General features: G+C 47.4%; 5 protein-coding genes across 5 annotated transcripts; 1 reads left to right on the plus strand and 4 right to left on the minus strand.

Annotated features, from left to right (window-relative positions):
* Nucleotides 1–2,996: 2,996 nt before the first annotated feature.
* On the minus strand, nt 2,997–4,990 carry LOC120901351 (probable cytochrome P450 9f2). Its single transcript, XM_040309212.1, has one exon. It carries the CDS (start codon nt 4,837–4,839, stop codon nt 3,253–3,255), a length of 1,587 nt encoding a protein of 528 aa, XP_040165146.1. The 5' UTR covers nt 4,840–4,990; the 3' UTR covers nt 2,997–3,252.
* An 899-nt stretch (nt 4,991–5,889) lies between these two features.
* Nucleotides 5,890–13,519, minus strand: LOC120901353 (alpha-tocopherol transfer protein-like). Its single transcript, XM_040309214.1, has 6 exons — nt 13,075–13,519; nt 10,760–10,854; nt 10,516–10,669; nt 7,366–7,670; nt 7,132–7,282; nt 5,890–7,057 (listed from the first exon to the last, which is right to left on the minus strand). Exons 1-6 carry the CDS (start codon nt 13,256–13,258, stop codon nt 7,020–7,022), a joined length of 927 nt encoding a protein of 308 aa, XP_040165148.1. The 5' UTR covers nt 13,259–13,519; the 3' UTR covers nt 5,890–7,019.
* On the minus strand, nt 7,780–10,509 carry LOC120901350 (cytochrome P450 9b1-like). The gene has a single exon (XM_040309211.1). The coding sequence runs from the start codon at nt 9,687–9,689 to the stop codon at nt 7,986–7,988; it is 1,704 nt and encodes a 567-aa protein (XP_040165145.1). The 5' UTR covers nt 9,690–10,509; the 3' UTR covers nt 7,780–7,985.
* Nucleotides 13,520–14,752: 1,233 nt separating the features above from the next.
* On the plus strand, nt 14,753–16,410 carry LOC120901352 (retinaldehyde-binding protein 1-like). The gene is made up of 6 exons (XM_040309213.1): nt 14,753–15,087; nt 15,203–15,297; nt 15,365–15,518; nt 15,608–15,912; nt 16,000–16,150; nt 16,237–16,410. Exons 1-6 carry the CDS (start codon nt 14,781–14,783, stop codon nt 16,278–16,280), a joined length of 1,056 nt encoding a protein of 351 aa, XP_040165147.1. The 5' UTR covers nt 14,753–14,780; the 3' UTR covers nt 16,281–16,410.
* A 1,391-nt stretch (nt 16,411–17,801) lies between these two features.
* On the minus strand, nt 17,802–22,480 carry LOC120903244 (alpha-tocopherol transfer protein-like). The gene is made up of 3 exons (XM_040312533.1): nt 21,531–22,480; nt 18,796–19,251; nt 17,802–18,727 (listed from the first exon to the last, which is right to left on the minus strand). The coding sequence occupies exons 1-3, from the start codon at nt 21,964–21,966 to the stop codon at nt 18,687–18,689; spliced, it is 933 nt and encodes a 310-aa protein (XP_040168467.1). The 5' UTR covers nt 21,967–22,480; the 3' UTR covers nt 17,802–18,686.
* Between the last annotated feature and the right edge of the window lie 1,848 nt (nt 22,481–24,328).

Genomic DNA, 24,328 nt, shown 5'->3' on the forward strand with positions numbered 1-24,328 from the left:
ACACTTCAATCCATCTAAATCCTTCCAAAATGTCTTAATAAAAAACAGCATTTTAAGTCCACCCCCTTTTCTCTAGGCTAGGGCAGGGCAGCCAGCAAACATTACATAAACCCACCATCCTGGCACCTTCTGGCACAAACCTAGAACATCGTTCCATTCGCGTTCCCATCCCATTAGCTCCTCACAAATGGTTATTCAATTCCCATAAATCCTTGTCCACCGTTCGAAAGCGCAGCGCAAAATCGACATTTTGTAATGTCGGCAAGGGGGGATGAAGATCGATTCAGCCCCCGCCAATGTGTGATGGCAAAAGTGTCACAGCAGATAAACAAACAGAAACGGGGAAGAGATAGAGAGAGCGAGAATTCAACAGAACTTGCAGCTGACGAAGAGTTGACGCGCTGTGGATGGCACCACGGCACGAGCATGGAATATGAAATGTTGTGGCTTTGTCCGCCTCCCTGCCCCCCCCCCCCCCCTCTCGGAGAGAATGGACATCGAAATCAAATAAGTTCTGCGCATACCAATCAAATGTTGCCTCCAACCCTGGTCCCTCTTCGTGGATGAACTTGGACGATGGAAGAGCTAAATGTGTGGTAGAAGGGCGGGTAAGATATGAATAAATTTCCTGCTCAATATCTTTCCCCGCGGTTGGGTGACGACAAGACCAATTAGACAAATAAATATGCAAAGAGAAAAAGGGGTAATGGTATGTCGGTGCCGTGTTTTTGTGGCCCGTTTGTGTACACCAATTTTGTGTACGTTATGATGAACACGCTGGACAGTGATCGTTTGCAACGCCACAAGAACGACAGCATGCAGCGGAACGCGCGGAAAGAATATGGAAAACGCCGTTTGCGCAAATGTGACAAATCAAAGCGAATCCACTGAGGCTGACCGGGCGCGCGAACGTGACGCCACATGGCCGGGGCGTGTGTGTGTGTGTATGCATTTGTGCAACCACCGCCCCGGGCGAGTCCGATCGGGGTAACCGTAATGCAATTGCAAACATTTAATTTACAAGTCGAACGTGAGCGGAATCGCTCGGTGACGATCGATCGATTCCGGTAGCGCGAACTCGGAACGGAATTGGAGAGCACCCCGCGATCGTGGTAAGGTGAAAACCGTGGTGTGCGAGAGAAGTGGTGGTCATGCGCGATAAAGGTGACGGATGGGGGATAGTAAAATCGGATCCGTGAACTAGAAAATCAATTAATCTCCCTTCGATTGCGTGCAATCTCGCGACCTGGTGAAGAATGCAATGAACCTGCGGTGCGCCCTCGTCCGGAGCTCACGGGGAGTTGAGTTCCTTTCAAAAAAAATGATGGGTTTCCTCCCGGGGTTGTGTTTTTTTCTTATTCTTCCTTTCATTCGCTCGTTCTTTCCATTTGAACGGATTAGAGTGATGAATAGGAGAAGCACGGTGTGTGTGTTGGGTGCCTTTTGCCTGCACCCTTTCGATCTGGCTTCGCCAGTGGCCAGAGAGGTTAATCAACTGCTACGGCATGATGTTATTCTGGCTTTTCTATTTCTTTCTTTTTTCTGGTTGATGAAGCGGGAAGAATAATTTATTAGAATACAGAACTCTCTATGCGCCAATTGGTCACACGGGCGTTGCTGGCAAGTGGTAAGTCGAATAGGGAAGAAAAGCAGAAAGCAGAGGAATATAAAGGCACACACAGACACGGCTACACAGCCCCATGATCATCACCACCTTCCGTAGGTCCTTAATGTGGCCGAGGCGCCTGTCGGTTCCGGGACATTGCGGGGCGCGTTTGAGACGGTTTTCTTGTTCCAAAACGGATCGTTTCTACCTTTTCCCGAAGGTAGCTGAATCACCGGTTGGGGCATGAAGATGCGGGAATAGCTGTGGAGCGGAATAGCTCCGGCAACAAGTGGCGATCCTCCGGGGATCCGGAGCGCTCCAGCGCGAGGCGAATAGATCACAAAAAGTGAAACGAAAGAACCAAACGGGGTACAATTTATCAATTTGCTGCATACGTGGAGTACGTGGATTGTGGTTGGTACACGGAACAGCAACACATCAAACGGGTTGATGTAGAGGAAAATTTGGTTTTGTGTTTTTTTTTCTAATACATCATTCTATTGAGGGCAGTCGGAAAGTTGACGGATCGATCGGTTGAGACAGCTTCGAGGGAGCTCGTTGCTCGATTGCTTCAAAAGACGGCTAAGTCTGACTATTTGATAGTGAGATGTAAATAATTTGTATTGATCAGACCAGTCCTTCAAGGGTCTTTCAAGAAGAATCAGAAGAAACAGAAGAAAAATAACAAAAAAACGAGTCATTTTAAAGATTTTTTGCTTCGAAATTGCAGATTACTGCTAGCGCCACCCAACGGACACTAGCGAAGCAAGAAATATGAAATGTTTCGTTGTGCTGAAATATTTCACGCGTAACGGTCCGTTTCCAACAACAACAACAAAATTTTAAAACTTCCGCAAAATTTGAAATTTCCACACCGGGACCGTTAAAAATGGCGCATTTTTTCGACAGAGCACGTGTGGTGCCACCGTTAGCTGACCAGATGTGCCGTTTTGAACAGCAAAGTCACATATTTTTTTCGTTTTTCCGTCGTTTAAGTGGGAATTCAAATCCTTGGTCGCAAAGTCCGAAAACCCTTTTTGAACGAATTTATCTATATTTCTCAAATAATTTCTTACCGAATTTAAATAACTATTCCCCTAATCATCCAGTATTCTGTCACCCACAACGACGAAAAAGGGAAGCAACGTACGCCACGACACCATTATCCATCATGTGTATGACCTCGGTCAAAATAAACGAAATCAAAGTGGAGAGAAGATGTTATGTGTGCGTGCCGTTTCGCGTCGATAAAAGCGGTTCTATTTTTAGCTCTACAAACCACTCCAGTCTAACGCTACTATGGCTGTGCTTTATTTACGCATCGCTTGGATGTATTCGTGTCGCTGGAACTCGCTGCTGGAACAGGTGATTTGTATAATAAACGGGATAATGTTGCCTTTAAACGACCTTTATTCATCTCGCAAGCCGATTGTTGCTTACAGAGTTTTGTACGTTAAAAAAGGAACATAAAGCACGCTGATGACACTGCTCCTGAGACTGCTGGAGAAACACTCCATTTTCATCACAACCACACTCACACATACACATTAGGCCATTCCTATCGCAATCGTTCCACATATCTTCCGGGTAATAATAAACGGTATGCTCGTTATCTTATCGCCCGTACCATAGCAAGGGCTCGCCGCCTAGCGCGGAACCAGGTTCATCCAGAAGCCATGCTTCGCGTTCAGCCCCGCCGACGTTTCATCCAGCACGAGCGGAATGGTCAGTTTGCTGCCGGGTTGGATGATGAAATTCGACAGCATGTAAAACAGGAAGCACTTGGCCTGCATCAGCGCCAACCGGGACCCGATACAGTTCCTCAACCCAGTTCCGAACGGCACATACGCGTCCTGGTTGATGTTGTTCGGGTCGGCAAACCGCTCCGGATCAAACCGTAACGGATCGGGGAAGAACTTCTCATCCAGATGGAACGATTTCAGCGGGATCGACACATTGAGCCCCTTCTCGATCGTGACGCGCGTCCCGTCCGTGTTGGTGAACGTGTAGTCCTTGGTGCAGCGGCGATTGGTCAGACCGAATGGCGCCCACCGCCGCAGCGTCTCCGACACGACCATGTCGAGGTATTTCATCTTCTGCAAGATCTCGTACGTCGGCGTCGCACCATCAATCAACTCGTCGCGCGCACTATCAATCTCCGCCCGCAGCCGATCCTGAATGGGCGGATTGACAGCCAGCTCGTAGCTGGTGAAGCACAGCACCGTGGTCGTCGTCTCGATGCCACCGAAGAAGAACGATGCGGCCGCCGCCGTAATGTCCACGTCGTGCCACTGGAGCGTCTCGCCCGTGGCACCGCGCTGCTCCACCGTGTGCGTTTCGGCGGTCGAAAACCCGGCACTCTCGAGCGCATCGTCCTCCGTCTGCTCCGAGTTGAGCTCGTTCCGGCGGGCCTGCAGCAGCAGATGGATAAAGTCGGGCCGCTTGATGAGGTTCCTCTCGCGGTAGCGAATGTTGGTCGAGACGGCTTCCAGGTAGAACTCGTTCACATCCTTGTACAGTACGCCGAGCCGCAGGAACTTGAACAACCCCGGCAGGATCGTTGTCATTAGCAGCTTCAGCCCCGGCAGCCCGTCGATCTGCGCCAACCGTTTGCCCTTGAGGAAGAACTCGTTGTCGGGATCGGTCAGCGAGTCCACGTCCACGCCGAACGAGATGGAAGTCATCGCATCGTTGCCCAGCTTGGAGTACAGATCGCGCAGCTCCATCGCGAACGGTTTGCCGCGGGCAAACACCACCAGCCGCTTCATCGCATCGCCGGCACTCTTGGACAGTAGCACGAACATGTTGCGTATTTTGCTGCCGGTAAAGGCAGGGCTCAGGCCGGACCGATGATGCCGCCAGCGGGCTCCGTTGGTGAAGAAGAGCGAGCGGGCCAGCAGTGGATCGTGCTCGAGCGACAGCTGCGTCACGTGGTCGGTAAAGTGGTCGAAATCTCTAATCGCCATCTCCTTGAACAGGGCGGGATCGTGCACTAGGTAGGCCGGTGTTCGGAGTGTAAACACGCCCGAGATGCGCGTGTTCGGAAACATGTGGTAGCCTTCCGAGGCCACATCAACGGCATGCTTTTCCTGGGTGAAGAACGACCACACTTGGCCGAAAAATGGGACCGGTTTCACGTACGGGATGTTACGCTTCTCGAAGTAATCGTACGTCGCGATGCTCCACCGGTAGAGCAGATACAGGGCGAGCGGCAACGCCCATAACAGAAACATTCTGGACCCAGAGACCTATAGGTTTGAGCGGGCCTAGGGGCCGCCCCACACTACACGCACAAAAACCGGTGAGAACGAGAGCGCGCGCGCGCTCGTGCTCCCACTCGCGCCGGAAACAAACTCGCGACTGATCTTGTACGCGGCTGCCGGCAAAGGTCGCGGTTGTCGTCGCTGTTGTCGTTCCCCGGTCTCGTGTCTTGTGTGTGCGCGAGCGCGCGCTTGCCTGAAACCACTACATTCGCGCTGGAGCAGATTGATCGAACCAACGAAAAAACAGGCAAATTTTGGAAGCAGCGGGGGAAGAATCTGCGTGCAATTGCCGGCTGGCTATCGCCGTGTTGCGGTTGCCCACACAGCCACAGGGCGATAGGAAGCTGTCGGGTGCAGTAATTGATCGTGTGCCCAATCTGGGGTAGGGGGTAGGAGGCACAAGAGGTGGTCGAATTGGTGGAACGAATTTGAAGTGCTTTGAGCGGTGCGTTAGGTGGCAATGAGTGGCTGTTCGCGAGGGTTTTCGGGGAGGGCAGTGAGATTGTGCGACGCCACCATCCGGAACCATATGATCGAAGCAGGAGAAGGAGAAGGCCTGTATGATGTAACTGGTTGACGGGTGTAGTGGTGATGTTTGCAAGATAAGCAGCGCCAATGTTTGCAAGATTGACAAACACACCCAGTATGGTTTGGTGTTGATGATGCTTTTTGACGCTCAAGTCGCTTTTGCCGCATTCGCGGTGTAGCTGCAAATGTGTGTGTTATGCCGGACAATATTCTAATGGTTGGGGCCAGAGAGGACGCTAAAATTGCGCCCCCAAAGTTGTAGTGGTACAGCAAAACCCAGAATAGAAGAGCATTTGTAGGGAAAAGATAGATTGGTTGCAATTTGTGGGGAATTTGGTTGCAGTTTCGGTTTAAACTGATTATTGTCGCTTATGTTTTCTCGTCTTTCTTGCTTTAACGATGCATTATAAGTTCCAAAACAGCTATTTCATGTTCCAAGTTAGCTGAAGAATGCTCTTATTGTGTACCTTCAATGATTCAAAACACTGTAACTAATAGTCGTAGCAGTAATATTTATTTTTGAGCACTATTCATGGTGATCTTAGTTATAAGTAGTTATAATCTGTATAGTTACAGTCTTAGTTATAACTCATTATTATGAACATAAGTAGTTGTAAATAAGCAATAGGGCTTGGAATACACAGTATGAACTGCGAAAAAGAGCCATTGACAGCACAAAACTAGCGAGAATTTAAACATTCATTACAGATTTTTCACGATTTATTGGTTGGATCCCACATTTTTTTGATTGCTTCCCAAAATGTTTTGGTGTGTTCCCACGAATTTGTGGCATTCCCCAGAATTTTTTGATTCAATTGTATTGATATCCAATCGGACGATACTAATACATTATGAGAAAGAACCAAAAATCTATGGGATACGATGAATAAATCGTGAGACGAGCCCAAAGAATTATGAAAACCGACCAATAAATCGTGGGAAACCCTGTAAACACTTCAAGGACTTTACTGGGTATCTCTGGCAATTTCAATACTACAAGCAGCAAATTCAAACCAAAAAGTTACATTTGAATTTTGGGAATTATGTGTCAAATACATTCCAATTAATCCTTCTTAAAGACTAGGGAAGCTGCATTTTATGTGGTGTTTTAAACGACCTTGAGTTTGTTAGTCAATCGCGCTTAGATGGAGTTCCTAAAGCTCTCCAATCCTGGGTAATCGAAAATTTACGTTAAAGACCTTCAAATTCAGTCCTATATCCGTCAGCTCAGCTTTGTCTCTTATACCCGTGTGAGCTCTTCTATTATTAAGAACCTCAAACAACAATGAATCCACCTTCCAACAGTCCTTTTATTGGCATTTAGTCATTGACTTAGAATATTGCACTGCTATTAAAATGGCGCTTGGTGCACTCCACTCGTAACCGTCTTACTACCTTTACAAGAACAAAAAAAAAATACAAAAGATAAAACCCTCCCAACAAAATATTCCATTTACATTCCCTCCTTCAAAAGTGGGTCGCACTGGACGTGGTCCAATCGCAAAGTACCGGATTGTCATTTGATCGCTTGATATCACAATCTGAGTGCTCTTTTTTGTGCTTAATTACTAGTGTTTACTTGCTAGTCGTTTTCAAGAAATAACTTCTGGTATACGTTCACATTAATCCTGTTTCTTAAGGTAACCGAAAGAGTTGGCAACTGAAAAAAATGGTGGAAAAAGGACATTGAGCATCACAATAGCAATAACAGTGCTGTTAGATAATTCCACTTACGTTCATATTCTTTGTGATAGAGCTCAAACATCTCCCCGAGTAGCATACCGTCCGTTTCGAGACACTCGAGTGTGCCGCCGTACTTGGGGCGCAGGCACTTCGCCTCGACGTGCGACATCAGCGAGTTCCAGTCCTTCTGATGGAAGAATAACTGCAAAAAGACACCCAACAGTCCGAAATCAGTTTAATAAAGTTACATCTCAGACACATCGCTAGTGTCTCTTATAGCCTTACCCGCTTGCGTAGCTTCTCCGAAAGGAATGGCTTGAAGATGGCAAACAGCATATTGAACAGATACGAGTTGTTCACGATGTGGACGGATTTGAGGCGCATCGCAGTACACTGCTGTATCCAGTCGAGTGCCATCGCCGCAAACTTGGGCGTAAACTGCATGATCTGTGACAGTGCCAGTCCCTCCATGTCCAGGATGACGACGGCACCGTTCAGCTGAGTGCGCGGCTCATACATACCCGCCTCCAGGGCGAGCTGGACCGCGCGGAACAGATCGGTCAGGGACACCTTGGACGGTTTCCATTTCTCTGTGGGCGTTGGAAGGAAGAGAACGCTTAGTACAATTTAAAAGTATCATAAAAATAGCTTTCTCGGGGGAAGAAGACACACGGACAAGAAAGATAACACGCATTGGAGTTCGAGGTTCGAAATGAGGGCTTTATTTCAACCAAAGCTCTTGATCACACGAATTTCACTGATTGACCAAAATAGGACTTACGCGTCCAAGATAGCACCAAAAACGGACATGGAATCAAATATCGCACAAATACACAGATATCTCTGCGTATCGTATTACAGCGTCGTTATCTTATCACAATCACGCTTGGTTAGCAAACGCTCGCTTACGCGCTGCGCGGTACCAAGTTCATCCAGAAGCCATGCTTCGCGTTCAATCCCGCCGACGTTTCATCGATCACAATGGGGATGGTCAGTTTTGTGTCGGGCTTAATGATGAAATTCGATAGCATGTAAAACAAAATGCATTTCGCCTGCATCAGCGCCAACCGGGACCCGATACAGTTCCTCAGCCCGGCCCCGAACGGCACGTACGCGTCCTGGTTGATGTTGTTCGGGTCGGCAAACCGCTCTGGATCAAACCGTAACGGATCGGGGTAGAACTTCTCATCCAGATGGAAGTACTTCAGCGGAATCGATATGTTCTGACCACGCTCGATCGTAACCTGCGACCCGTCCGTATTGGTAAACGTGTAGTTCTTCGTGCACTTGCGATTAGTAAGCCCCAAAGGAGTCCAGCGACGCAGCGCCTCAGACACGACCATATCCAGATACTTCATCTTCTGCAGCACCTCGTACGTGGGTGTCCTGCCGTCCGCCAAACTCTCCCGCTGTTCGTCAATTTCCACCCGCAGCCGTTCCTGAATGTCCGGATTTACGGCCAGCTCGTAGCTGGTGAAGCACAGCAGCGTCGTCGTCGTCTCGATGCCACCGAAGAAGAACGAAGCAGCCGCTCCGGCAATGTCGATGTCAGCCCAGTTCATCTTCCCTTCGCCCATCTTCTGCTCAAGCGTGTGCTCTTTCACTGTTGAAAAGCCAGCATCCTGCAGCGCCTCGTCTTCATGCTTCTCCGCACCAAGCGTGTTCTTGCGCGCCTGCAGCAACAAGTGGATAAAGTCCGGCCGGGTAATGCGATTCGTCTCGCGCAACTGAATGTTTCGCGCCACCGCATCCGTATAGAACTCGTTCACATCTTTATACATTCCGCTCAGCCGGAAGAAGTGAAACACCCGCGGGATGGTGGTTGCCATCATAAACTTCAGCCCCGGCAGCCCGTCGATCTGCGCCAACCGTTTGCCCTTGAGGAAGAACTCATTGTCGCGATCGGTCAGCGAGTCTACCTCCACACCGAACGAGATCGACGTCATCACATCGTTGCCGAGGCGGGAGTACAGATCGCGCAGCTCCATGGTGAATGGTTTGCCGTCCGCAAACACCAACAAACGGCCCATCGCGTCACCGGCACTCTTGGACAGCAGGCCAAACATACTGCGCATTTTGCTGCCGGTAAAGGCAGGGCTTAGGCCCGAACGATGCTGCCGCCAGTGCGCTCCGTTGGTGAAGAAGAGCGACCGCGCTAGGATGGGATCCGTTTCGATGCGAAAATCGGTCACGTGGTCGGTAAAGTGGTCGAAATCCTTAGTTGCCATCTGCTTGTAGAGCGTTGGATCGTGCACCAGGTAGGCCGGTGTTCGCAGTGTAAACACGCCCGAGATGCGCGTATTTCGGAACATGTGGTAGCCTTCCGAGGCCACATCAACGGCATGCCTTCCTTGGGTGAAGAATGACAACACTTGACCGAAAAATGGGACCGGTTTCACGTACGGGATGTTACGCTTCTCGAAGTAATCGTACGTCGCGATGCTCCACCGATAGAACAGATACAGGGCGAGCGGCAACGCCCACAGGAGGAACATTTTGGAAAACACAAACGAAACCAATGCGGACTTGCTTCTTCGGGAACGAGTTGTTCGCGACTGACGCAACCGTGCCGAAAGAAGCGAAAACGGTGCCGAAATTCCGCGCACCATCACACGCAAACATACGCATTAGAGTCGCCCAAATACTAATCCACAGCGGAATATGCGAGAACGCTTGTGTGTTGGGGTTTTGTGATGAGGCGAAGATAATGAATTATCTTCGCGTTTGGCACCAGATTGCGCGTGTGGTTGTGTGGCAGTGGCTTGAATGTTTGGATCTTTTTGGGAGAGCCCAAAATGAGTAAGCAAAAAATGGGGCTTTGGCACTGCGGAATGATTAGCACGTTTTTTTGACCGTGTGCCCTTAGTATCAGACTTGCTCCGAAGTTCCGAAAGCAAGCGGGAATATTGCATCATTTCCAAGAGTTCAATAGTTGAAGTGATATCCGGACTCAAAACTGCTAACAAATTGATGCAGACACTTACAACTACCAATTGCGCCCTACTGGGAACATCCGAGCGGCAAGCCTTACGCACTCATTGTTGTCCAATGTAAACTTCACACACCCACCTAAACTTCACGTTTTGCTACGGAAAAGCTTTCAACGCTTCCGTAATACCGTATCCCAGTGCAAAACAGATAATCCGCATCCCAAACAGCAAACCGCACAGCAAGGTAAACAATCGCGGTTGATTATCACCCCGCGCGATCAAAGATCTTGTCTCCCCCATCGCTCGTTCTCATGTGAAGATAGCGGTACGATCATTTCCAATGATGAGTTGTGTGTATCAGTTCAAGGGCATCGTCAGAACGCTTAGCGGGAGCATCGAACTGACAGGTTTTCGTACTCGTATGTGAATGATTTGGTTTGAAAACATAATAAAAGCAAGGGTTCGTCGTTTGCTGCTTGACAAAGTTGTTCGTTCGTATACTTACTGCCACACTCGAGCACCAAAATGCGGGAACCGTGCTGATCGCGCAGGGGCAGAAAGTGGACCAACCCTTCCGCGTACACATGCTTGACCGAGGCCGGGTATAGCTCGTCGCACAGGTCCGGGTGTTTGCTGCGGAAGCGATAGTAGCGTTTAATCTGCCAGTGGGAAGTGGTGTGAGAAAAAAAAACAATCAAATGATGTTAGTAGCTCAATATAAGGTAAGATGCCATCTGGCAATCACTTACCAGCTCGAATGCACTTTGTGCGTAGTATTTGCACGGTCGCAAAAACTTAATCATGAACGCATCATTATCCATCGGGACGTAGAGAGTCTTTTCCTCTGGAAAGAGAACAAAAACACATGATGATGTTATGAACAAACAGGTTTGTAGCAGCGAGAGGATAATTGGGGCCGGCTCCGTAGGGCTAGAATTAGAATCGCTCCAGTATTGGCACGGTTCGTGTTTTTCAGCTCAAAGTCCGGCCCGGTTTAATTACCCACTGCAGTGTGTTCTACAACATCCTCGGGGGAGGCCATCGTGAGACCGTGTCAAGTGCAGAGCACGCTCGATCGATCGTTTGTGTATGTCAATGGGGTTAGTAATTTGGTCTAGCTTACGTGTGCTGTATTATTAGTGCCTTTTTGTGCCTGTGTGTCGACTATAAGGACCTGTCGTTGATTCGATCCACAAGGAGGTTAAACGTATGCGTCAATCGGTTCGTTCTAGTGTGACATTCCGCTCGGAAACACACTTCCCCAGTTCAATGGAGATAGCAATTGATTATGAAAATTAAAAGCTCTAAGCGTGTGTAGGTGAAACTGTGCACAGAAGCTTTGACCGGTTTGTGGGGGCAAACCTTCGCTGACCTTAGTGGCGCTCAACACTGGCCTGTGCGCCTGTAATGATCGTAAAGATAATTGTAGTCGCACTCGAGCCTCGCATAGATATTATTTATGCGACAGGATGGACAGCATGGAGTGGGATGACATCAATTGGAAGTAAAACTGGTCACCCGCACACAGGTTCAAAGGTAGAAGGAATCCTCGGGCAAGCATTTTGAGCAATCGGAATACTAATCAAATACACTTAGACGTACGTTTTATGGTTCGAATAATTTAATATAGAAAAACAAACGGCTACTTCAGAACAACAACGCCTGCCGGCAAGCAATCAGTCATCACGAAGCGAATGAAGGTAATTTACGATTATTATTTCGCAGTCATCAAGACAACGAAAACAAAAGCAAAACTAACGACTCACGTTCTCGACCCGCTCTTACTATCTCCACCTTCTTCACCTTCCGTCCGTAAACAACCGTCACGTTGACACACGCAACACGCAACGGAACGATCATCGAACGAATCGAAGCGCTTTGGAGAAGCTAAAGTCACATAAACAAACTCAAACCTCCATGCTGCCGGAAAGAAAGAGTACCGGGCCGTGTAGCATGAGAAGCGAAATTTGGTTTCCCCAAGACGTCATTCCCAGGGCACACAACACAACATCCGTTTCGCCCTTTCGGACGTCAGTCGGGCGTTTGAGAAGGGTTTTGTGAAATTTCGGAGGCACTGGTTGAGTGTCAATGTCCCTGCTTCGATACGTCCGTCGTGCCGATAATACAACGTGCAACAACACTGCAATCACCGTAACTGTGCCGACTCCTTAGCTGGCGATCGTTGGGCCGTCTGCCTTGAAAATAGACATAGAGACACATGCGGTTGGAGTTGGAGCAGCGGCAACGAAGGTGTGTTAGAAATAGTTCCGACGACTGTAACGACTAATTACACTCCACACTGCGTGTCGGGTCGGGCGGCAGAGTGGCTCAAGTTCAAGTTCGCGGAGCTTCACGTTGAAGGTTTGCAACTTATGTGAAGCTTGATGTGTTGATCTTTTCCTGTCGGACAGGCTCGTAGTTGGAGTAGGCACATGGATTATTGTTTCAGCTTGGATAAGCTTTCTATTTCTTTTCAACATTTTGCAACCCAGTCTGGGTAGTCTTTCCCCCCAAAAAAAGCGCCCTCCAAACCGTTAGGAAGAACCAGTTTCTAGTAACCTCATTTGAATACCACACGATCATACGATCGTAAAACAGAGTCAACAAAAGAGTCTCGGGGAGAGAGTGTGTTTTGGCAAACCGCCAAGGCTGGGGAGCGATCCGCGGAACCGAAAATTCTCGTTCTTCTTCCGGCTGACGGCGGGATTCGTTCACCACGAAATTCCAGTTTGCGACGCATGTTTGGGGAAGAAATTAAGCGAGCGAATTTGGAGTTTCCCCACTTTCGAACGAGTTCGAACGCCGGATATCACAACCTTGATTTTTCGGTTGGGGTTATTTTTGGTTATTACTCATAATGATCATAAAATTACTAGGAAGTGTAGCTGACCGTGAATTTTACTGTGTTCAGCTTCACCTGTTATCACACAAACACACAAACGGTTTTGTTTTAGACGGCACCTGCCGTACAATTACGTCTCCTTCTATTGTCAATCGGCGCTCGATTGCCCTACACCCGCGGATTGACGCAGTCCACAATTCTAATCACGCACGGTAACCGTACCTTGCAGCAGGGAGCGCAACTCCTGAAGCGACTGCTCCACCACGTCCGGCGTTTCGCGCAGCTCCCGGGCGGCCTTTTCCTTCGCCTTCGCGTCGGTGTACTCGTCCCCTTCCAGGGCGATCCGATAGCCGTCGCCGAGGTCGAGATAGGGGACGTTGTTGTCATCAAACTTTAGCGACGCCATGACCACGTGCACTGTTCTGAAGCTAGCGTCGTAAAGCGAGCGAAACTGTTGTTACGGCACACGCAAATGTCACACACGAACGGCACACGAACACGCACTGTTTGGTCGAAGAGGATCGCGAGAGTATTCTTTCACTTCTAGCAGACGCACATCGAAGAAGGCGCAACACGCGGCGGAGGTTGTTAGAATGTGGCGAGCAGGTGTGCTGCGCAACGCTTCTGATCACTCGGTGATTTCAACGGTGAAATGAGCCAAGCGACGAGCGTGCTGCTCCGTTTTGTTCGCGCGCAATGCAGGGTTACTCAGCAAGTATGGTGGGTGGAGTGAATAGAAAAGATGTTTCGAAAATTTAATGTAATATTTTATGTTGGATATTCTTTCTTGGAATTGCTCTGATACATTCATTTCAATAGGAAAAAATCTTTTTCAATTATCTACTGATTTTTGTTTGCATTTGAATAACTCACGATCCGGATATGATCAGCAAACTTATTTGTTGTAATATTCGTGTTGCCGTTTGTTTACGCTCAATACATATATAACTGCTTTTTTTACTTTTCTCATTAGATACAGGGTTTCCAATCATTCCCGATGAAACCCAGGTAGTTTTTAAAAAGGTCCTTCAAGTTTATAGATTATTTCAGAAGAATAGTGTAGCAAAATCAATCAATCAATCGATTCTAAAATATTTGTAAACAGTCCTTGGTAAAACAAGAAAAAAATTAAATGGAAAAATTCGCGTTTTTGTAAGTGGTTTGCTAAAGTTTTGCCTTGACTACAAGGGACACTTTATCCACTTTATTCCAGTTAAGGGGTTGTGTGGAAAACTAGAGTACAGAACCTCTACCTGCAAAGTTGTTAATTTAATAGGAATGATTAGTATCCGCAACAACCCATTCAAACAAAGCCTATCAAGAAGGATTATGATTTAAGCCCTTTTCAAAACTTGTTTATCTAAAAGATCATCACTTCAAAGGAAAGTAGTATTTTCCTTCTTTTAGTAATAGTTCTGTTTATTAGAGCAAATAACCCTGTACCCTGTACAAAGCTTCCAGACACCCTAATTGCGCTTTAAATTCGAAGAACGAAAGCTTCGATCGATTGCTTGCACGCAACTTGTTTGCAATTGAAAGCAGCTTACACACAACTGACCACATCTGTGGAGTCTTTCGTTTTTCTCCTTCCTTTCCAACGGGTGAAGCGAAACTCTCCAGTATCGCAATAAAACATGTATTAAGAAGCAAGCAGAAAGCATTCCATGCTATCGACACAACAGCATGTGGCTAATCAGTTCGTCTTGCAAATCAACGCCAATTGGAAATTATACGTACAACAATAAAGCTTACTCAGGAACGAATTTGATCCGAACCGGCTTCACTCACCCACCCCGATCGTAAGAACCGGACAGCCGGCATGCCTGGAGTTGGAGTTTACCTCCCACTCTGTTTTGATACACACACACACACACACTCACACAACCTGTATCTTGAGCTGTGTGCGTGTAAGCACCTCCAAAGCCAGAATGCCAGAACCGACTCCAAAACGTTCTTTTGGGACGTCTGCACTCTCCCGGACGGACGCGATCGGGCAGTGTTATTGTCTCTCGTTGCTTGGTGGTGGCGTTTTTTTGGAAGAATTTCAGTGCACAATGGCTCTACGTTACGATGAGCATAAGGTCCCGTTTGTTGACTTTGGAAATGGTGTAAAGTTGCAGTTTGATTATGAGGAGTTTTCGGACAAACCATCGAAGGAGAAGGCAACGAACGAGCTGCGCGAAACGCCGGACGTGATGGAAGCGTCCATTCGGAAGCTGCGCGAACTAATTCAGCGTAAGTTTGGGATCGTTTCAAGGGCAGCATTGGTCATCGACTTGGCGGCTGGGGATCGTAACAGCTGATTGGTGGAAAATTAACTTCATTTTTGTTGCGGTGTGTGTTTTTTTAGAGGAAAAGCAGCTCGAACTACCAGTGGACGATGAGTCGTTTATGAAGCGATTTTTGCGACCGAAGAAATACTACCCCGAAAGTACATTTGAGATGGTGAGTGATGTGTTTGAGTCCTATATTGGTTCCACAACTTTATATGTGTGTTTGGTGTCTTCGCTAGTTGAAAGCATTCTATCACATGAAGGCAAAGCCAAACTTCATCTCCGACCGGCTGACAACGAAATCGATCCAGAACGCGCTGGACGACCGGGCGGTACAGATTCTCCCGAAGCGCGACCAGCACGGTCGTCGCATCCTGTACATGGAAATGGGAGGTGAGGACACTGCCACTGCCAAAGTCACACAATCTAGCCTGCTAACCTCTGGTGTCTTGTGCAATTGCTTTTTTGCCGCTAATTCGCAGCCAAGTGGAACTGCACGAAGGTACCGTCGATGGAGGTGATCCGCTGCACCAACCTGCTGATGGAGATGGTCGGGCGCGAACCGGGCACCCAGCTGCACGGCATCGTGTTCGTGATCAACTTCGATCGCCTGTCCCTATCACACATTAGCCAGTTTCCACCGAAGTTCGTCAAGACGGTCGTGGACCATGGGCAGAAGCACTCGCCTTACCGCATCAAGGGCATACACATTGTGAACAATGCGCGCATGTTTAACATCTTCTTCAAGATATTCAAACCATTCCTCGGGAAAAAGTGGAGCCAGCGGGTAAGCAGCGGGAGCGTTTGCAAATTTGCAGTTGATTGAATATTGATCGTGTGTGTGAGTGTGTGTATGTGCGTGGTTTACTTGCAGATATTCCTACACGGTGTCGACTTTGCATCACTGCACGATCACATCGCGCCGGACTGTTTGCCCTCGACTCTCGGTGGAACGTACGAGCTGCCGGCATACGAGGGGGCCGTCATCGGACAGCTGTTGGACTGCTACAAGGAGAAGTTCGAGGGTAAGTAGTGCATTCATCAATGTGTGGAGGATGAATAGGAATTTGTTTGAGGATGAAATAATGCATTTTTTCGCCCCAATTTACAGAGGAGGAGAAATATGGTTACGTTTCGGAGGTGAAAGAGTCGTAACAAGCCGCCAATGGCACAAGAAGCAGCTTAAATGTAACATCACGACATATTTTCAACTCCTTTTATCAAATGTAATTCCATGATTTAATAATCTTTCATTTGCTGAAATAAAGACAAAATAAACAATTAACAACATAATAAAATAATTTCTTATCCGACAGAAGCAGCAGCATCTACGGTGAAGATAGTTTTTTGATCAAATTGACAGTCATGTCGACCTCTTTCTCACTCTCGCCATACCCGATTTTTGCTGCATGTAATTGGGATTTTTGTCGGATTATTAGTACCAGGAGAGCATGCTTGCATGAAGGCCTCATAATGGCCGCAAATTAGAATGGGAAGAGAAAGTGATCGATAGTGTAGGCTGGCTCCGATAGAGATGGATGCTTTACTCTTTCTCACCCATCCGCAGCATGCAGGAGAGCTTTTGATCCAGGAAATTCCGTCCTGTTTCTTTACATACAAGGCAGCATCCATCGCTCTTATCAGCAGAGAGATAGCTCTGATTTCTTTCTCGCGATTACACTAAATGATCTCGTTTGACTTTTATCACTCAGGGTGCTCGAAAGAGAGATAGAGAGTGATTGCGATCGATTATCGTTGCTCTCTCTTTTAGGCAACAAAAATAGCTGCTCTAATTGGAGTAAGGCAAAGATTAATGGAGGAACGATAATCTAGGAGGAATGGCGAACGTTTTATGTCGTTTCGGATTATTTAATTTGCTGGTCTGATATTGGGGCCCCTTGCGTTTTAAGTTCGTAGGCTGAAATTTCAGGCTGTCAGATGTTTGCATTGTATAGCAGGGTGTAATATACAGATGAGCTTATCCCAAGGTGTATGTATTTAGAAGGCTGATATTTTAATGATTTTGCTTTTGCTGTGCATCCTGTCAAATCCACCTGGACTACATACACTTTGATTCTGGATTCCATCACCAGAGCTCTTTATTACTTACTTACTTACTTATCCGGCGCTACAACCGCTTTGCGGTCTTAGCCTGCCTCAGGGTTGTCCGAAACCGCTCACGGTCTCGCGCCTTCGCCTGCTAGTCTGTTAACCCGGCCTAAATTGCGGACGCATCCACGCCATCTTCCCACCTCAATTTGGGCCTACCACGCCTCCTCTGTCCTTGTGGACAGCCTTAAAAGACTTTATGGGCTGGCTCGTCCGTTTCCATGCGTGAGGTCGCCGTACATCTCGTATAGCTCGTCATTATAGCGGCTCCTCCATTGTCCTTCCACACATACGGGGCCAAGTATCCTTCTGATCATCTTCCTTTCGAACCTTGGGATAAATGTAAACATCATCTTGTTTTGCCATATTTTCGATCAGGTCTTCGAATCTAATTCTAGCTTTGAGGCTAACATAATCTAGACTGAAAATCGCAAGCTTTGTGGATTTGTATGGAGAGTTAACATGATTTCAACCTTCAACCTTCAATATAATAAAGATGACTAGAATCGTGAAGGGCCCCATTAATTGAAAACATTTCATTACTAAAGGTCAATAAAAGCGCTGTAGTTCATTCGTTTCACACTGTTTATTAATCGTAAGGAACTAGTTTAATTACGGTTTGAAGGACTTACACTTTATACTTATCATTATTCCCTTCCTTTCACTTTTTACTTTCGAAAATTGTTCTTGAATTGAGTTATTCTTTTTATAATTGAAATAGTTTGTTTTTTAAGCCTTGTATTTTTTTAACTCATTCTCGACAAACTATCCTCTTTTTGCACTATTCACTAGCTGTGCTTCATTTATTGCCGCGGTATTGATCGTCAAAACAGAAACAAATCGAAAGAAAAAACGACGCCAAACTCGTACGCGTCTACCAATAAAACCAATAAATAAACATCCTGTCGGCACAGGCTTCTTGCCCTTCACTGCGCGCACAGCACTGCTCGTGGTACACACAAGTGCGCGGTACTGCCGGTACAGTACTTGAACTTTAATGTGTATGCACGTGAGTAAAAATAATGTCTCCAATGCAAAAGACAGCCGAACGGTGGCAGCACGTTTCAATGTCAAACTGCCCGTTGCTGGTGGTTGCTTTTTCTCTAGCAATCCTTACCCATTAACCCTCAAGCATGATGTCCCACTACCCGAAAAAGCTTACCTAATCGCTTACACACTACACTAACGCGACCGTTCTGGGGCGATCCAATGCATCGCTGATATGATCCGATCGGTCGGTCGGTCGCTGTCGGTCAATGTCAGAGCAGCACACCGGTCGCATTAGGAAAACTAGACGATAGAGGCGACAGAACGAGTGCCCTGGAGTGGACTGGAGTAGGTGGTGGTGCCTTCACCCGTGGTACGGCGGGCGAGAGACGAAACGTTTGCGGCATAGATCACAGATTGGCAGCACTGTTGCAGTAGGTGATTGTGATGGGTGGTGGTGGTGCTTCACTTAGCATTGCTTTCCTCGTACCCGAACGCGTCCATCGCTGCAGAAGAAACGACAAACATGTGCGTTAGATGAGTCATACGTCTCCCCCGTCTCAGCCCGGCTTACCTTCGTAGTGCTTGTCGTACAGCTGCATAAAGTCCCCGAGCAGCTGACCTTCGCAGTCGGGCGCATCGAGCGTGCCACCGTACGCGGGCGGCAAACACTTGGCGCTGATGCATTTCGTCAGCCCGCTGTAGTCGCGGTTGTGGAAGTGCATCTTGTCCCGCAGCTCCTTCGAGATGAACGGCTTGAAGATGGTGAACAGCACGTTGAACAGCATCGAGTTGTTGACGATGTGGATGCTCTTCAGCTGCAGCGGGCAGCACTTCTGGATCCACTGCAGGCTGACCATCGCGTGCTTGGGCGACGCCTGCGCCACGTGCGACATCGACAGGCCGTCAAAGTCGAAGATGATGCGTATGCCGTTTACCTGCACGAGCGGATCCATCAGCGACGCTTCGATGTTGATGCGGAACAGGGCCACCACGTCGTACATCGAAACCTTGGAGGTGTTCCATTTACCTGAAAGGAAGGAAGTCCGGCAAAAAGGCAAAAAATGTAAAATTATTTTAAACCACACAAGGGCAGTGATACGGATGAGTTAAGAGTCTGAAGTTGGCGTGTGAAAGTCATAAAGGCGTGACCTAAAATGCTGCCCGTACTACCGGCAACTTTGTGAGGCATGTTTCATATTGTTGTGCAGGAAATAGATGTGCGTTTATGGTACAAAAGTGAAACGATCCGTAGAGGTCACTGGGTATCGGATGAGCTTCTCGGTGTAGCAGGGCAAAGATTACGTTTAAATAAGCGGAAGACGTAAGAGAAAAGAGTGTAATAGCACGTGCCCATAAGGGGCCAAGGTCAGAAAATGAATGATTGGAGCTATACAATCAATAAATACCACCAGCCTTGAAGAAATGAACAAATATTCGTTGAGAAATGTGAAGCTTAGTGTATTCAATCGCCTTTTACTGAGCTGTGTCTTGTATTCGACGGCTGTTTTTGTGCTCTTAAAATGTTCTTTAATATAAATTGTAACAAAACAAAATTCATTTTATTTTGCAAAATTCAATTTACACTTCCTCTACTGCATCGATCAGGCCCGCTTTCTGGCTTACGTCTGCATCTCATCATACTGTATCACGTAATTTTCCTACAACTACTCTCATTTTTTGTTGTCATCCCGTCCTGCTACCTTTTACTCACTGCTACTTATCGATTCTGATTCCGATCGCGGTGGCATTGAAATCGATTCATTCTACATCTGTGCAAAATGGAACGATTTGCAGTCCGATCGCGATTGCTTCGCACTACGCGTGTAGGAATATTCCACGTGCTGGTGCTTGGTGCGTCAAGGTAAAATACGCTGAAAGTAGTGACCGGTTCGGTCGGGTGCGTCACAGCAGTCCGATGAAAGTGACAGCAGTTTCTAAAGCGTTGTAGGAGCCCCAGTATGTGGCGTTTACTGCAATGGTTGTCGTTTTACTGCCCGTTGGTATAAAAGACGGGAGAAAATGGGTCAAGATCATGCCGCGGTTTTAGTGATAGTGGTATGGTCAGTTGAAGTATGACCCAGAATGGACGAAAAGAGAGGAAAAAATGGGGAATGATTTTGTAACAAAGTAAATAAAACTGTGATTTCTTGATGCCTATTCAAGCCTATTACAGCGTTAGTATTATAAGTTTTGACATGGTTTATCTTTTAAAAACTAATGAGATTTATATTTCACATTTTCCAATGTTGTTTCTAATTAAGTGTTTCTTAAAAGTTTTGATTTTATACATAGAGTTCTTGTTTAGCTATTACAACAGAATGCATTGTCTGTTTGTAGTGATAACATTGTATAAGAATGTGATAATGTTGTATTGAATCTTTTGAATTAAACAAAATCAGAAATGAGTTTAGAAGAAAGATATCTTTTGAAAGGTTATCTGCTGAAATATTCTTCAAAAAGAATATATGGAATTAAAACCATACTTTACTTTTTGAGCTGATAATGAGCGAAGCTTGGAACGTTATTCTTTAAATTATTTGTACACTTTTACTACTTTATTTGAGATTTCATAATTGTATAGCCCCCAATGCGCGGTGCTGTAACGAACTATATCGCCATACACATAGAAGCGAAACAATGGTAGGACAAAATAAAACAATTACAGCAACAACACCTGTACTGATCGTGACACAATGGGCCGGAGTTGATAGAAAAATGCTCACTACCTTTACTACCCCTCGATTGCAATCGCTGCTCTCCCACCACGGCAGCTTCCATTTCATCAGCAAAAAAGCATTTGCCATTTACAACGTGCACGGGGCACAACGGGGCACCAGGGAGCACCGAACAGTACACACGCAAACGCAAACCGTGTGATGATCATGTTTCAGCTTCATCGTTCAGAAAAGAATGAAACAGACAGTGTGTATGGAAAGAGAGAGAGGGCGAAACTGTTGCAAAAGTTTTATGCTGACGGTTGGCAGAGTCGGTAAACAAACCGTGATCGTTTTCACAACATCCCCCAACCAATAGAACGATCATACCATGGGGTGAAGAAGATGATCTTTGGCACTGTTGGTGTTTCCAACCGAAAACTGGTTTCTCTATCCATTTCGATTTCGGGAGACTAAGGAATGTCTCAAATCACCCAGCGTTTGACATTGAGAAATAAGGGTCAACGTACTCGTTGGGTGGATTACATTAAGCTTTGTACCGCATGCTCTCCCGCTTGTTCGTGTGTTCACATACACGCGCGTACGTGAGTGTCATTGCAATGTAAGTTGCAGGTTACAGTTCGCTACTTACGTCCGAGCTGGGTAACGCATATGCCGCAGCCGTCGTCGTCGCGCAGCGGCAGGAAGCTCACCATGCCCGAATCGTAGATGTGCCGTATGTGCGACGGTTTGATGCGCCCCTCGTAGTAATCCTTGCCGTAGGTGCGCTTCATTGCGAACGTGTGCCGGATGCAGTCGAACGCCCGCTGCACATCGTAGCCGAGCGGGCGCAGAAACTTGAGCAGAAACTTCTCATCGTCCAGCGGCACGGTAAGCTTCGGCTCGTCCCGCAGCAGCTCGCGCAGCTGCTCCAGCGAGCGTGCCTTATTTTCGGCCGTCTCGTTCAGCTCCTGCTCGGCCTTCAGTATCCAGCGCTGGTCGGTGTAGTCGTCGTCCTGCAGGTAGATGATGTACCCGCGCCCGAGATCGATGTACGGGTAGTTCTTTTCGTTGTACTTGATCGACATGTTGAGCGGTCACTTAGGCGCACGGATTGCTCAAGGGCTTTCACTTTCGAAAATCACTCGAAACAAAAACAAACGAAAAGCCTCACTACTAATGGCGTATCAGGGACGCGTCACAACACCGCCTATCCAATTACCACCTCCCCGAAAAAGCGGACCTCTATCGAGCGCGAGCCCGGCTGACCTTGGGGAGCCCGTGGAGTGGTGCCGCTCGGTTTGAGGGTTTTATTTCCGAAAGAAAAAAACAACACAAAGACCAACACGCACAACACTGCTTAGGCAAAATAACACTCCCCCCAAAAAAACAGAAAAAACCGGCTCAGTAGAGGTGAAGGGTGTACAACGAACCAACGAATGCTCACGGACACACGGCACACAGAACGGATCACGCACGCACTGTGTAAACACGGAAAGCAACTGAGTGGGATGCAAAGCGTTACGCAACTTGGTCAAGAGCTCGTCTCTACGGCAGCAACACAAGCAACGTCGTTCGTCGTTCCCGGCTGCTGAGCGATGAATGAAACCGTGCACAGTGGGCACCATTCGCTTTATAGACTAAGCGCCCTGTACCGATCGGTCGAAAACGATCGCGTCTGTGGCGTGTTGTGTAGTGACCTTTTTCCCGATGCCGGCTTTGAGTGTGTGTGCTGTTTGGGTGCACGAAGCTTTATTTGTTTATTGAGTACTATCGCCTTCCGTCCGCCATTGATTGCGCTCGGGCGAAAAGAGACGAAAGACTTGCACCGACTCCCCGTGTGCCCGGGATGCGTAAGCGACGAACCTGCGATTTGAAGAGGGAAATGTACACCGAACGCAATGCTCCCCGGGGGTTGGAAATGGAGCTGCGCTTTTTGTGTGACGCATTTTTGGCTGTATTTGTGTTTTTCCACTGGACCACTGGTTCCACGGGTTTTTGGGAGGTGCAGATAATCCCACACCTCCTGACCTTCGATTGCCGGTACGGTCGCCGACATGGCATTGAGCTGATTGGTAGGTGGGATGCAGGTGAGCAGCTTTTGCGGACCTGGTTGTACGCCAAATCAGTGATTGTAAAAGTGGGATCATGTTATGTTTCTTCGCTATTTATTTTCTCCCGGAGAAGGTTCTCGAAATCCCAGGGGGGGAGTCGAGATTGCAATGTTACAGCAAGGGAAGAGATTAAATTTCCAACCCAAAGTAAGCACAGCCGTCGGCAGCCGTCTGTTTGCGCAAGTGATTCGTGCAGTACTTTGAGCCTTCTTCTACATCTTGTTTTTTTTTTCATCCCTCTTTCTCCGTCTCTCTTCTCTTTTTCGCATGTTTCGCTTTGCTTCTTCGCTTGGCGCCCGGCGAAGAAGACCAATCCATTGGGTGTGGGTAGCTTCTTCCATGTTGCCAAATACTTCAAACGGTAAGCACTGAAATTGAGGCTGATGACGTAACAGCACACAACATCTGGCTTGATCGAGCCGCCCGGCTCGCAAACTCGAACTGCAAACGAAGCGATCTTCGAGTGTAGTGGTGTGAAGATCGAAGCTACCACGGTGACGACGATGTTGTTAGAATGGGGCATTAATCAATAGCAGACAAGCCCGCAGACAAGGAGTGGAGGTAAAGTGGTTTTGTTGCGCCGATTGCATACATTAAGGCTCAGTTTTGTTGAGTTTGCTCAATAGTGTAGGCAAAATTAATACGTATGCTTCAAAACGCAACAAGAGTGTGTCAACGAGTCACTGAAGGTTCATCAACCACAGCGTGTTGACTGCCACCTGCTTCGGAACCGGACGCAACAATATATTGTAGCAGTGGAGAATCAAACTCATCAAACCCCCCGCCCTCGAGTCTCCTAGTATCCAATGTGCGCTGCGGTAAGCTGTAATGAAAAGATAATTATCTCGCCACGGTGCTGAGGTTAGCTCTCGGATGGATATGATTTGTAGGAATCGTGCTGACGATCACGTTTGATCGTCAGTTGCTTCTGAGGCTGGTGTGTGAAGCCAACGATTGAGACACTCAATGAAACCTGTATGGAGGACTGGCTGAGAATAGAACAGTACAACGTAGAATCAATATCAAAATGTTGTTCTTTCTATCTACGAATAGGAAAAGTATGAGGTTGCACCTCCAAACAGCCCTTGTTTGACGAGGTCTGTTTCTCCAAATCCAAATGCACTTGCACCCAATGTCTTTATCCACCTTCGTTCCGAACAAAGGTTATTTTCCGGGGGGGAGGGCAACAGACCTCCCATCACAACAACGGCAAACTCGAAAAGATGTAAACTCATTACCAGCTGTATCAATCCAAGCACGGTGGTCGTCGCGAAATTCGCTCAAAACATTCGTTATGTAAACCGCCCGCCAGGGGTTTGATAAGATTCACTACCAC

The sequence above is a fragment of the Anopheles arabiensis genome, chromosome 3 (assembly GCF_016920715.1).
Source record: "Anopheles arabiensis isolate DONGOLA chromosome 3, AaraD3, whole genome shotgun sequence".
In the NCBI taxonomy this organism is placed as follows: Eukaryota; Metazoa; Arthropoda; class Insecta; order Diptera; family Culicidae; genus Anopheles; species Anopheles arabiensis.

Bases quoted from the DNA above. Each gene is read 5' to 3' on its own strand.
- LOC120901351 (XM_040309212.1), bottom strand. From the start codon at position 4,839: ATGTTTCTGTTATGGGCGTTGCCGCTCGCCCTGTATCTGCTCTACCGG.
- LOC120901350 (XM_040309211.1), bottom strand. From the start codon at position 9,689: ATGGTGCGCGGAATTTCGGCACCGTTTTCGCTTCTTTCGGCACGGTTG.
- LOC120901353 (XM_040309214.1), bottom strand. From the start codon at position 13,258: ATGGCGTCGCTAAAGTTTGATGACAACAACGTCCCCTATCTCGACCTC. The intron at 10,855-13,074 runs GTACGGTTACCG...TTCTCTTTCCAG, and splicing joins GTTGCGCTCCCTGCTGCAAG to AGGAAAAGACTCTCTACGTC. The intron at 7,058-7,131 runs GTAAGTGGAATT...CATTTTTTTCAG, and splicing joins CTATCACAAAGAATATGAAC to TTGCCAACTCTTTCGGTTAC.
- LOC120901352 (XM_040309213.1), top strand. From the start codon at position 14,781: ATGCCAGAACCGACTCCAAAACGTTCTTTTGGGACGTCTGCACTCTCC. The intron at 15,088-15,202 runs GTAAGTTTGGGA...GTGTTTTTTTAG, and splicing joins GCTGCGCGAACTAATTCAGC to AGGAAAAGCAGCTCGAACTA. The intron at 16,151-16,236 runs GTAAGTAGTGCA...CCCAATTTACAG, and splicing joins CTACAAGGAGAAGTTCGAGG to AGGAGGAGAAATATGGTTAC.
- LOC120903244 (XM_040312533.1), bottom strand. From the start codon at position 21,966: ATGTCGATCAAGTACAACGAAAAGAACTACCCGTACATCGATCTCGGG. The intron at 19,252-21,530 runs GTAAGTAGCGAA...CCTTCCTTTCAG, and splicing joins ATGCGTTACCCAGCTCGGAC to GTAAATGGAACACCTCCAAG. The intron at 18,728-18,795 runs GTAAGCCGGGCT...TTTCTTCTGCAG, and splicing joins GTACGACAAGCACTACGAAG to CGATGGACGCGTTCGGGTAC.